The 13,720-nt window shown below is 46.0% G+C and overlaps 1 protein-coding gene across 3 annotated transcripts in view; it reads right to left on the reverse strand.

The window, feature by feature from the left end:
• Window positions 1–13,720, reverse strand: part of wds (WD repeat-containing protein wds) — a 180,005-nt gene that overhangs the window by 41,012 nt on the left and 125,273 nt on the right. For 2 of the 3 annotated variants that reach the window (XM_075881426.1, XM_075881425.1), the window contains one exon: window positions 12,731–12,751. The exons of the other annotated variant lie outside the window; for it this stretch is intronic. In XM_075881426.1, coding sequence (XP_075737541.1) covers window positions 12,731–12,751 — 21 coding nt within the window. The remainder of the gene's footprint in view (window positions 1–12,730; window positions 12,752–13,720) is intronic. 3 annotated transcript variants of the gene reach the window in all.

Here is a 13,720-nt window from a genome sequence, read left to right on the forward strand (position 1 = left end):
TTAAACCTAACTGAACCTGTCGCTCACACATTGCTAGGTTGCATGACTTAAAGCCAAGCTGGACGTCATCGACATATGTGGAATAGAACATGTTGCGGGGGATGGACAGGTGCAAGGAATTCATTTTAATAATAAAAAGTGTACAACTAAGTACACCACCTTGCGGTACTCCCGTTTCTTGCACAAATATTTGGGAGAGAGTACTGCCCACACGGACGCGGAATTTCCGATTGGACAAGTAACTCTCGATTATGGAAAGCATTCTACCGCGCACACCCAGGTAAGACAAGTCTCTTAATATCCCAAAACGCCATGTTGTGTCGTAAGCCTTCTCGATATCGAGAAACACTGAGAGGAAGTATTGTTTGTGGACAAAAGCGTCTCGGATCTGTGCCTCGATACGCACCAGATGGTCGGTGGTGGATCTACCCTCCCGAAACCCACACTGAAATTGGTCGAGCAAATTGTGTGTTTCAAGGAAATGTAAAAGTCGGCGGTTTATCATTTTTTCAAAAAGTTTACAAACGCAGCTGGTTAGTGCAATGGGCCTATAACTTGAAACTGAGGAAGGGTCCTTGCCCCGTTTCAAAATAGGGATAACAATAGCCTCTTTCCAGGAAGCAGGGATGGTGCCTGAAAGCCAGATAGCATTGTATAGAGAGAGTAAAGTTTTTCGCGTTTCGAGCGGCAAGTTTTTCAACATTTCATATGTGACACGGTCGTAGCCTGGAGCGGAATTATTGCAAGAGTTTAGTGATGTTTGTAGCTCAGCTAAGTTGAAAGGTTGGTTGTATTCCTCGTAATTTGTGCACTTGGATTCTAGTTTCTACTTTTCTATCTTTGCTTTGTGTCTTTGGAAAGCTTCAGTGTAGTGTGACGAGCTAGACACCTGCTCGTAGTGTGCACCAAGGAAGTTCGCTTGATCTTCCAGGCTATCACCCTGTGTGTTTACGAGTGGGAGTGAGTGTACTTGTCTTCCTGCTACCCTACGAACCATGTTCCAGACTTTAGCCTCTTGTGTATATGAATTTATCCCTGATAAAAACTTGTGCCAGCTTTCTTTTCTGGCCTGCCGACGCGTTCTCCTGCCTCGAGATTTTATTTTCCTAAAGCTCTCAAGGTTTTCCGCTGTCGGCGAGTTCCGCAGCAACCTCCATGCCCTGTTCTGTTCCTTTCGCGCATTCTGGCACTCAGTGTTCCACCACGGAACGTGTCGTTTGCCGGGCAGTCCAGATGTTTGTGGAATGCACTTGGTTGCTGCGTCAGTAAGAAAAGCCGTGAGGTACTGCACAGCTTCATCTATGCCTAACCCGCATATCTCAGTCCAATTTAGGTGAGTAAGCTTTTGAAATCGTTCCCAGTTGGCTTTGTTTACCAGCCATTTGGGAACATGTGGAGGACATACATTTATTATTGGTGTACTCAAAACTAAAGGGAAATAGTCACTTCCGTATGGATTATTTATGACTTTCCACTGAAGTAATGGTACAAGTGAAGGAGATGCGATACTGAGGTCTATGGAAGAGTAAGTTTTGTTGGCAAGGTTATAGTATGTTGCCTCTTTCCTATTCAACAGACAAGCACCCGATGAAATGAGGAATTGTTCAATGAGACGACCTCGGGCATCACAGCGAGAGTCACACCACAGACCATTATGTGCGTTCAGGTCCCCAAGGACCAGATAAGGTTCAGGTAGTTCGTCGATTAAAGACTGGAATTGAAGTTTTTCGAGACGATGGTGCGGTGGTATGTACAAAGAGCAAAGAGTGACAAGTTTGTTTAGAATAACTGCTCGGACAGCCACCGCCTCGAGGGAAGTTTGAAGGGGTAATTGTGTGCATGCTATACCTTGACTTACTATAACCGCTACACCACCGGATGGTAGCATGGCATCATCTCTATCCTTTCGGAAGATTATGTAGTTACGTAAAAAGTTTGTGTTAGTTCGTTTTAAGTGTGTCTCCTGTACACACAGCACTCTTGGATTGTGTTCATGGAGGAGTTCTTGTAAGTCATCGAGGTTTCGAAGAAGGCCTCGGATGTTCCACTGTAATATTTCTGTCTGCATATTTAAACAAGAGAGATACTGCTGTGTGTACAGAGAGTATCCTGTGTTGGAGTGAGCTCGTTAATTCAGGTGGCAGCCCCGTTATTGGTTTTTTATTTTTTTTTAACGTGCTCCAAGGAGGCGCGCCGCTCTTTTGGTACCAAGGGTACCGTTGTATCCATTGCCTCCCCAGAGGCACTGGTTGCCCGCACATGCGAGTTGGTGGTTCGGATTTTAGGCCTCGCCTAGTGAGGGGAGGCCTTGAGACCAGAGGACCCTGGAGTCTCCGGCCTCAATTCGCTAGGCGGCGGAGTAGACTGAACTACTGCCGCCTTGGGGGCAGGTGCCACAACCGTCGGCTCGCTCTGCGCTGGCCGAAGGAGTGACGAGGGCTGGTGCGGCGTTGCCCCCTGACGCGCCGCATCAGCATATGTAGCGCCATAAAATGGCGACACTCTTCGTCTTGCTTTCTTGAATGTGATGTTTTCTTTAATTTTCAATGTGATAATTTCTTTTTCTTTTTTCCAAAATGAGCAACACCGTGAGTATGTGGCATGATTTCCTCCACAGTTCACACAGTGTGATGGTTCTTCGCAATTGTCAGAGTTGTGGCCTGACACTCCACATTGTGCACAAGTTTGGTGACCACGACAGCTTTGTGAGCCGTGGCCATACTTCTGGCATTTGTAACAACGACGTGGGTTAGGTATGTATGGTCTGATCGACGTCTTTGTGTACCCTGTTTGAATACTTTCTGGCAGATTACTGGAAGCGAACGTGAGTATCAGGTGTTTCGTTGGTGTTACCTTGTTGTCTCTTCTAATGGTGATCCTTTGTACATTGGTCACATTCTGACTCTTCCACCACTCCAGAAGTTCCTCTTCAGTCAAGCCGAGCAAATCAGCATCAGAAACTACTCCACGGGTTGTGTTCATCGATCTGTGTGGCGTTACAGTGATGGGAGTGTCACCAAAAGTTGATAGACTCTGTAGCTTTTCAAACTGTTCTTTTTCTCGAACTTCAAGGAGGAGGTCTCCGCTGGCCATTTTGGTAACTTTGTACCCGGCTCCAAGAGTTTCTGTGAGACATCTGGCTACTACAAAGGGTGATACGGTTCTAGCTTGCTTGCTGCTTATCTCACTATGTATAACATGAAAATGAGGGAAGTTTTCACTTGATCGGTTGAAAAAGCCTAAGTCTTCGGTGCGTACACGCTTTAAGGCGGTACGATGATTTAATAAGGGAAACGCTCTATGCATGCCAGTTTAATTTTCTTCAGAAGCGTTGGCGGCCACCCACCACGGAGCCCAACGAGGGGACGCTACAAGTTTGTGGATGCTAAAACCTGCAGACGCCAGCCGTACAACGCAACTATAACCCAATGCGCCTAGACCAAGGTAGGCTATTTGCACAGGGTTAACCCTAGCCGCCAGGAAGTTTGAAAGCAAACGGAAGAGAGTAGAAGACAGGACAGATAAATAGTAAGAGATAAAGACGAAGATGTAGGGAGAGGGAGATAGGAAAAGGCGACTGCCGATTTCCCCTGGGTGGGTCAGCCCAGGGGTGCCATCTACGTGAAGCCGGGGCCAAAGGGGTGTGTTGCCTCTGCCGGGGGGCCTTAAAGGTCCAATCACCCAGCGTCGGCTCAACCCCCAGGATCCCCTTTTCCCCGGACACGGCAAAGCCACACACGGCTAGGCGTGGGAGAAAGTCAAAACTCCCCCGTTAGCTCGGGTCCGTGGTGTCGCTACACACCAAACGCCTACTTGCGCAGGCGCCCCTGCGGGGTCCATATAATTGCTATCGCAATAAAAAACATCTGAATGCTTGAAGCCAATGATGGGAAATTGATCAATGACCGTTGTTGCTGCTGTGGATCCCAAGCTTTCAGTCTGCTATTACTAGCGCAGTAAAGCCAGGCATTGTTGTGCATGGCAACAGTGACACGAGTCGGTCCGCTTCTGGAGCCGGGTAATTTGAAGTGTGCTAACCCAATGCGGACCACTAAAATGTAATTTTATAAAATAGGCCCTTCCTTGGCACAAAAGCAACACTACGAGGTTTCTGGACCGCCATTTCAACAATCAACATCGACTTAATAGTTGCCTTTAGTGTCCCTTTATGGGTCACTGAGATGCAGCTGTGAATAAACTGCAGCTCCTTGGGGAGGCTCATTTTAACGTGATAGCATCAAACAGCTCATTTCTCAGAAATTCCGGTGTCGGCGTTGGCGTCAGTGTCGTTGGTTGTGAGTGAAAAACCATCTTATGCATGACCAAAAGATTGAGAATGATGCAAAGAAAATAAATAAATGATAAAAAAACCCTGGAGCAAAGTGGGGAACGAGCCAGAGTAGTGGCCATCCGATTGGGGATCGAACCCAAGTCGTTTGCATGGCAAGTGGATGTTCTACCACACGGCCACGCTTCTTCTTGTGAAAACTGTGAAAAGAACGTCCTTTGCTTAGAAATGCAGTGAAAATTGCTTTAGTGCTTCATAAAACATACATGTCCTGTATATATGCTACATAATGCAACATCAAATATTGCAGTAATAATGCGTGCTCAAGGGTCCATTGCCAACGGGCATCAGAATATGTGATTATCATAATGGCTCTGTGGTTAAAGCCGGTACTCCACTACAAAAGGCACATACGCTACTACGCCTATTGCATTAAGGCCACGTAGTGGGCGCATAGCAAATTTGACAAGGTTTCATGCACCAAGTGTTTGAAGTAAGCACTACACACAGGATGTCGCTATCGCATTACACTCCTAACGGCGAACCTTTAGGGTCCTCTTATTTTGATTCATTTTGTGGTGACCAACAATGCCACCAACACCATCAATCGCCATATGCTATGGCTTACCGTTAAAGTTCATTATTATCAATGTTCTGACGAGCTTGCATAAACAAATGTTGCTGTATTCTTTCACTGGTGAGTGTGTCAAGGATAGAATTGTTGCCCAAGCAGGCCCCACAAAGCAAGAGCTTTCTTGGTATTTCAGCATTCAATAAGTTCACAGGCATCCATTGGTGAGAGGGGGCACAAAAACAGTCCCAAAAAAAGCAGTAGTATAACTCATTGACCATTACAAGTGCTGCAAAATCGCACTTTCAGGCATAACTTCGTATCATTTAGAAATAGCATTTGCCGAGCAGCACCTGACTGTACTTGTTTTTGTGTGTCAAGTTTCATCAGCCGCCACATTAGTGAAAGATGCCACAAATAAAGGATTCTTCTTCGAGAAGCCTACGTCTGGTATGTGTCTTGGATGCTGCGCTGCACTCCTGAGCACAGTGTAGCGATAAGCCCAGAAGTCTGTCCACAAATACTTCATAGAACTTCGCAAGCTGAAAGATGAATTCAACTTTGACACGCACCGTGAACCTAAACACACCAAAACAAACAAACAAGAGCCCTACATCCTAAACACTGCACCTACACCAACCATTAGTGAATATATGTTCTCATTGTCATGCGACCATGTTGATTCTGTAGATTTCAAAGTCACTACTAAAAAGGAATGAACGGTCAAAAATGTTTCAAAACACATGACGTTCAGATTTTGCAAGAAGTTCCGAGTTTACAAAGAAGGAAGATGTGGACTTCAGGAAGGCCAAAATTGTCTTTGTCGAATGCAAGTTTGAAAGTTGCCTGAAACAGCCAAAAGACATGGAATAATAACAATAATAATGGCTGGGATTTCACATAGCAAAATCATTGAGATTTGTGGGATCTCGAAATGGCGAGTGCCACGCCCTTGGAGTGAACAGACAGTAGACACGTTCAAAACAAACCAAACTACAACAAACATTTATTTAACTACTTTGAGAACGACGGTATCACCAGTCGAATTATTATAACATCAATTGTGATCCATACGCAAAACAACTTTACACAATATTACACAACACTCAACATGACAAACCGGGCGGTGTCGCCAACGCCTGACTCACAACCCCCGGTCGACGGCCCGCAGTGCCGTGCACCAGGGTCCCACTGCTAGGGACATTCGTTCGCGCCAAACGCCACCAGCCAGAGAGAGACTCTCTCCAATCTCGTGCTGCCACCAAGGCTTGCCACCAGAGGTCACCGCCGACGCTACCGATCTAACCATTATGATGATGATAGTGGTGATAACAAATGCTCACGATCACAACGCCATCTACTGCTAGGTAGTTGTGAACCTGAAATGTGGCTTATGCACAAAACACGTGCAGCACGAGGCGCAAACTACTCTACAGGAGGTGTCAGCACCCCTATATCTCCTGAACCTTAACTCAAACCATACCCCAAAAAGAAAACATGAAAGAAATCAGCTACACAAGCTCTAACAAAAAATGATAACCCATGTCCCTAAAGAATGTCCGTGCACCCCGACACCGCCACCGGTCGACACTACTGCACTGTCCGGCTCGACGACTTCACCTCAGTACCGGTCCCACAATGGCGATGTTGCCGTCAGCACGACGAATTGTCACTTGCGCTGACATGTCTGCTAGTTGCGACCAGCACTCACGAGGACACTGCATTGCAAGCAGTTGCACAGGTCCCAGGCACGTCCATCGCCTAACTCACGACCGCATTTCTGGCCAGCGGCGCTGATGATGTGGAGAAGACAGCCAGCCGCGGGTTACATCACTTCCCAGCATGCATTCCAAAACACTCGACAGAACAATGCAGTAGGGCAAAGGAAAGAGAGCTTGAGGATCCTCGCCCACGTGGTGCAATGGTAAGTATTGCTAGCTAATACATCGGTGGCGGCCAAGACGCCCAGCTCAAATAAAAAAAAGGTCACTTTTAACTCTGCATCGCAAGATAAAAAAAATGTGAGGGAAGCAGAGTGCAACCCCTCAACACCATGATCCACCTAGTTGTGCTACATGTGACAGGCAGCTGCACAGAGCCTTAGGCCTAATGAGTCACTTGACACAACCGGCATCCACCCAGAACTCCGCCTAGGCGCAGAAGAGGCAGCCGCAAGGAGACGTCCACTCTGTAAAGTGGCCCTATCGCTCGCCACACACAGCAGCTTACCGAGCGATCAACGTCCACCGTCCCGGACAGTGTCAAGACACTCCGGTGTTGATCCGCAAAACAAGACAGCAATGACGCCTGGTGCCTTGAGCCCAAAAGAGATAGAAGAAGGTATTTACAGAAAATCGGACCACAAACAAAGCTTCCGTACTCACTCGATTCGGGCCTGGCCTACAATCATGTGCTCTATGCTTTGCTCACCCCAGGATGCAGAAGTTATGGCTCTTATCCCAACTCAACAACGTTCTTGCTAACCAAAAACAACTAAAAATCACTTGTGAACTGAAAAAAAAATACTCAACGTGCCGACAAGTTCAAACACGCTACACTAACCGATCTCCTCATTCTCAACAAAGCATATTGCCGACGCTAGCAATGGAAGTCCCCATGGCCTACTCTACCCCGGCTCAAACAAAAGCTTGTACCGAACCGCGAAAATTGTCGTCCGATGCTCCAAGAGCCCCACGTTGGGCGCCATTGTGGGGTCACGACGTGGAGAACACGTCACGCTCTTGGCATGAACAGACACAGCAGACACTGTCAGAATTAACCAAAACAATATACATTTATTTAACTACTTTGAGAATGATGATATCGCAAGCCAAATTATTATAACATCAGTTGTCATCCACATGCAAAACAACCTTACACAAGATTACACAACACTCAACAACATGACAAACAAGGTGGTGTCGGCAACGCCCGATTCACCACAAGGGCCCCCGGCAGACAGCCCGCGGTGCTGTACACCGGGGTCCTACTGCGAGAGACAACCGTTCACGCCAAATGCCACCAGCCAGAGAGAGACTCACTCAAATCTCTCGTGCCGCGATCAAGACTTGCCACCAGGGGTCACTGCCGGCGCTACCGACCTAACCATGATGATGATGATGATGATGGTAATAAAAAACGCTCACGAGCACAACGCCCCATCAGCTCAATAGTTGTGACCCCAAATTGCGGCTTATGCGCGAATCACATGCGCCACGAGGTCAAACTACTGTACAGGGGATGTTAGCACCCCCACAGGTTTTATATCCCAAATCTATGTTATGATTACGACGGACGCCATAGTGAAAGGCCCCAGAAATTTTGAACACCTGGGGTTCTTTAAGGTGCACCTAAATCTAAACACATGGGCCTGAATCATTTTTGCCTCTCCTGAAAATGTGGCCTCCACAGCGAGGATTCGATTCCACCACTTATAAGTGAGTGATCCCGCGACAATTGGGAAGGAATGCTACACAGTTAACCATAGGCTATCCTTAGACACTGCAGCGTACGTTTTCCCCTTGTTAAGCAGACCCACTCACCACTACTATCCTCAGTCCCTAACACCAATCTTCGTAAGTACTGACACTTTTTGCTATACCTTTTCCCCACAAACTATAGCTGATTGAAATAAACTAATGGAAGCATTTCCCCCAACACCCATGACCACTTGTGCAAATACTATTGTTCTTTTCATGACTTCCTTGGAATTGTATTATGGCCAAGTTGTGCAATTCCTCTTTTTTTTAACTCGTAACCCTCCATCTTACAACCAAAAACATTCTGTGAAAAACACTTTATAACCTTGTTTTCTGTTATTTGTTGTGTATTTTGCTCACCTTGTTTGGACTTTTTTGTCTGCACTCTTGTATAAATATATAGATAAATGTATAGTCGAGCACCATCTCCACAAGACCACCAGAGCAGGTGGTCTTGTGGAAGGTGTTGGAAGACATGGAAGGTGTTTCATGAAGTGACTAACACTACACTACAAGTACCACTGTACATACAAGCTGACAGTGTAAGATATTTTGGTCAATCTTCAGCAAACTTGTACAACAGTTATTTTATAAATGCTGGAGCTGCTGAACCCCTCTCTACCCTATACCCAGAATAAAGCTGCATGACAGACATGGGCCACACTGTGAAAAAAACGCTATTTCTGTCTCTTACTTTCGAAAAGTGGTCACAGAAAACAAAAATCAGTGGCCGGAGAATCCTATATAAAAGTATTAAAAAGCCATTGCATATAAAATTCCAAAGCCATTAACCGACATTTTAAATAAAATGATATCATCTGGCATTTATCCTGATAAATTCAACCAAAATGAGACTGGCTACATGTCTGTACAGCTGGGCAATGTAGCTGCTACACAATACTTTGTAGAGAAAATAATGAAAAAGCATGGACATGATCATCGACACTGAATCCATCATAAAGGAAGGAATACCCAGGAGATGCCGTTACATCACATTTTGTGAAGCCAGAAGTGGGGTAGAGTAGAGGGCTCCCCCTCGCAAGCTTGGTCGGGCTTCAGCGCACTCATGCGTGCACAACGGGCACCGGCGAGAGGAAGGCGAACCAGGCGAGCAGATGTCAGACACGTCAAGCAGCAGTGCCACCACTATCTGATACACGAGCTGGAAAAGCTGAGCTTTTGCGCTGTGTAAGAGCAGAAGTGCTGTGATGCTCACTTGTAGAGTTCCCGTGTGCCACTCGCAGGCTCATTACGCCCTATATTGTGTGCCTGCACGTCAAACTTGCAGCTTTGCACTTCATATTTGATCCACTGAATGCAAGAGAGAAACGGTGCAAGTTAGCTGGATAACTGACACGGAGAGGCTGTTTTCTTGTGCAGATACAGTAAGTTTGGGGCACGGAACATAATGTAACCATGAAATGTTTTTTACGTCGTGCTATTTCGCCAGATGAAGCACATCCGAATCATTCTTTGCCAGTGTCTGTCACCATACGTGCGCACAGGTCTCGTACGCAGCAGCGCAGGTTGGCCAACTGCGACCATCTCGAAAAAGCTTGGCCACAGATCAGGTCAATACGCAGAAAACGTAATGAGGATGCAATAATACAAACAATATACCACCTTACTGTGTCAGGCACATCTGTAATACTTGACTCGGCAAGCTCCGGTGAGCAGACTCGGCCACTGCTTACCGATAGTTGTGAACATTATATATGGACACAGGTCACCGCCATCACAACCGTAGGCACTGCCATTTTTGTCTTCCAATTCTAGCCTTCAATGACTGAGGCAAACAATAGCCATCGATATCACTTCTTGTGTATTGTCCAAATCGCTAACATCCCCCAGAATGCTATGTTATACATGCGGGTAAAGGTGTGTGAACGGGGGTGACGAGCATGGCTGAAGCAGAAATAGAAAGAGCCGACTACCTACCTCAGTTACACGGAGGGGGCATGCAATAACATCACCCTGTGTGCCAGGCCTGCAATATATTGCTACTTAAGCAAAAAGGAACCCCTCCCCCCCCCCCCCCCCCCCCCAGTTTTCAAGGAGCATGAAAAAATGCAAGGGGTGGGGGCGGGTGTCACTAGAGCAGCAACTGTGAGATTTGACTTGAAGGGCGTAGTCGCGATCACTGATGTGCGCTACTTCGGCAGGCATCACAGACGGCTTGGTATAAGCTCCTACATGTTGTGCTCTCAACAGGAACAGACTGTATGAAAAGTACTACCCTCCATGGAGCGGCCATACCAGAACGCCGTTCGTGCTGCACGTGCATTGGCGTGCCGAAGATCTTTAGCCATCCAAGACGCCGTACAGGTCTAGAACACAACGTGTGTAGCAAGTGCTTTGCACGTGAAACGAGCGCGCGGACCTTCAAAATGGCGACCCTGACTTCTCGCGGATGACGTCAAGCTTGACCTCAATTACCCTCAAAATTATCTTCAATTATCTTCAAAAACCTCAATTATCAGACGCCATTTTACGCCGAACCCGCGTTTCACGATGATCCACGCGAAGCGAAAGGACCAAATGGCGAACAAAAGGGAAGTGCCGCAAGTGTCTTTTGCCGCACCGGAAGGAGCAACCCTTCACATGCAGAGTGCTTGAAAAAACAGTTCATTTCTACTTTCAGCTGCCGTTCATCTTCCTTTCGCCATCTTCTTAGCGGCTGTGAAAGCCACTTAAAGGATTGCAGTTTTCCCCATTCTTTTCAACCTTTTTGAATGACCATCTGTCTCCAGCTTTCGTCGCGCAACGGCGTTCGAAGGATTTTGTCTAGGGAAGGCTAACCTGAGTAGCATCTTAGGTGAGGGAGGGGGGGGGGGGGGGGGCATTATTAGGATGTAATGCAATGTGATGTAATGCTACATTATTAGGACTTAAATGAAAGTTCACATGAAAACGATGTCGCATACCTTCAGCAGTGCAGCTGCCATCTGCTATGAACGATCACCCTCGATAAATAAATGCAACACTCCCATTACGGGAGCTTGTACAACAATGCGCCTAACGTTCTGAACTCGCAGTCGTGCATCCACGACCCGCAGACGCAGCTCCATGAGCGTCTTCTCGAGAACGTGCTTTCTCAAACACAGAACCATCAGACACGCAACACACTCTAAGAGGCAGCGGAAACTGGGGAAGGAGGCGGCGCCAGCTCACCCGCCCCGACGGCGATCCGTGGCGCCTTCCTTCTTCCGTGCGCGGCACCTAGGCAAACAACGCATACGAACGCTACGGAGGACGTGCTTTTGGACATTTCTAAGCTTGAGGGGAAGCTTTTGCAGATGGGTTCGAAGAAAGTGCAGAAGAAACTTGCGGATTTTTTTAAGTGTATGCCATGTTTCACTACGGCAGTTGGGAATTGCGCCAGCGGATTGCGGTGCACTCAATGTTCGTTTCAATGAATCATAACTAGTATCTGCTCGGCAGTATTCTTTTCGCTTTGTTTTAGAGCCCTGTAGAATTTGATGGTAGTTTGCATTAAAGCTTCTCGCTAATCCGCGAGCTAAACATCGTTAGCGGGCGTAAATTTTCATGTTTAGATTTTACGATGCCCGCATTTTACGACGATTTTGCACAGTCCTGAGAAAGTCGTAAAATCGAGATTCCACTGTACACACAGACAGGCAGTCTGTAAGAATGATAACATCTTTTATGAATTCAAGTAATTTCCGTAATTGCCTCAATTCATAACAGATAGTGCTGGTGATAGACACAACCAAACACGACACTTTGGCGCAGTTTGACTCAACTTCAGTCACATTATCAGGATGGCATAGTAAATCTGATTTGGCACACTTTGGTGCAATTGGCGCAGGAGTGGAATCACTGCCTACTAATTCGCATGCATGCACACCTGCTGCTAGGCACTGCATATGTATACTGTTAATCCCACCTCACCCAGAGTGAAACCGTAACATATCCGAAATACTATATTTTCCAGGGTATAAGACGCACTTTTTTTTTCTCTATGTTTTCACTGGTGCGTATTCTACAAAGGTGCGTCTAATACACTAAAAGTCCCGCGACTCCACGAGGCCAATATACCCTTCATTCCTGTGTACAATAAACTGAGTGCAAGAGCTGTTGAAAAAAAAATCTGATCTTGTAATAAGAATGATATGGGTGTGGTCTTAGATGTCAGCTACTTGCTGTTCAAGCAGAACGGCGACCACGGACATCACAGCTGCAATAAAAACTACCATCATAACCAGCACTATTCAACAGTTCGAAAACTAGCTTTCAAAGTTGCAAAAGTTGGCAGGAAACCATCTTCTGGGGAGAAAGGAAAACTGCACGCACAGCAGAATGGAACACAAAGATAAAAAAAAGAAAGAACGAGCACAGGCAAACAAACTGTGCTCGTTCATGTTTGCTTACGTCTTTTTCCGTCTCCTCCTGCTACAAAACATAAATAAAAAATGAGCACCACAAGTTTCGTTCAACGCTGTAGTGGCTGTAATAGTCACCAAAACGAAACACCTTATTTTTTATCATTACAAGTTTCCAAGTGAGACGTCACTCCAGTGCAGCAGTAATCGCAGATTTTGACTTCCATTCGCTATATATATTACGCTCATTTCTCAAAATAGAGGTTATGGACACCGGCGGCAGACAACTAAGGCACAAAAATCATCTCTTGTTGCAACTTCATAACAGAACTTTTGCTTTAAAAAAAATACTTCCTCAACTGCCTAAAAACAACCAATTTTGCAGTGGTGAGTGAAGAAATATTATCGCCTCACAACCCAGGATTCCAGCTTCTGGCCATAAACAAAGCCGAGGAGGTGGCTGAGAGGCATGTTTTAACCAACTACCTCCCCTTATAGATGACTCTATGGTCAATAAATGTTTTTTTCTTCATTCCACAGCCCGGAAAGGGTTAACACTTTCCGAGGTTCAAATCAATTCATCACATTGTGCGTCGTACTCGGCAAATCATCGCAAACAAGATGGAACAAGACAGAGCCCAACTTTCAACCCTATTGCAATTCATTTCATGTGTGTCACTGTGTTAGTGCAGCTTTATATTTTCCACCATGCACTAAATCGAGATTGCCCAATTTACAGCTCTTATTGAAGTAATTGCACAGATTGGTGTCACCTAACAAATGATTTCTTTATAAAAGGTACCAACAACATTTTTCGCAGGTGATGCTATTTCCTGTATAGAGTAGGCTCTGAGCAAGTGTGAGGATCATCAAATGCCAGCAAAATATGTTATTTTGATATTAAGGTCAATTTTTATGTGGTGCACCTACAGTCACTGACACTAGCTTGACGTCAGACTACAGTACTAATTCTGGTGACTTCACGTAGCAGTCTGACTAGTTGTGATAAGGTCAGGCACCAAAACTTCTAAAATGATTG

This window comes from Rhipicephalus microplus, chromosome X (genome assembly GCF_043290135.1).
Source record: "Rhipicephalus microplus isolate Deutch F79 chromosome X, USDA_Rmic, whole genome shotgun sequence".
NCBI classification, from domain to species: domain Eukaryota; kingdom Metazoa; phylum Arthropoda; class Arachnida; order Ixodida; family Ixodidae; genus Rhipicephalus; species Rhipicephalus microplus.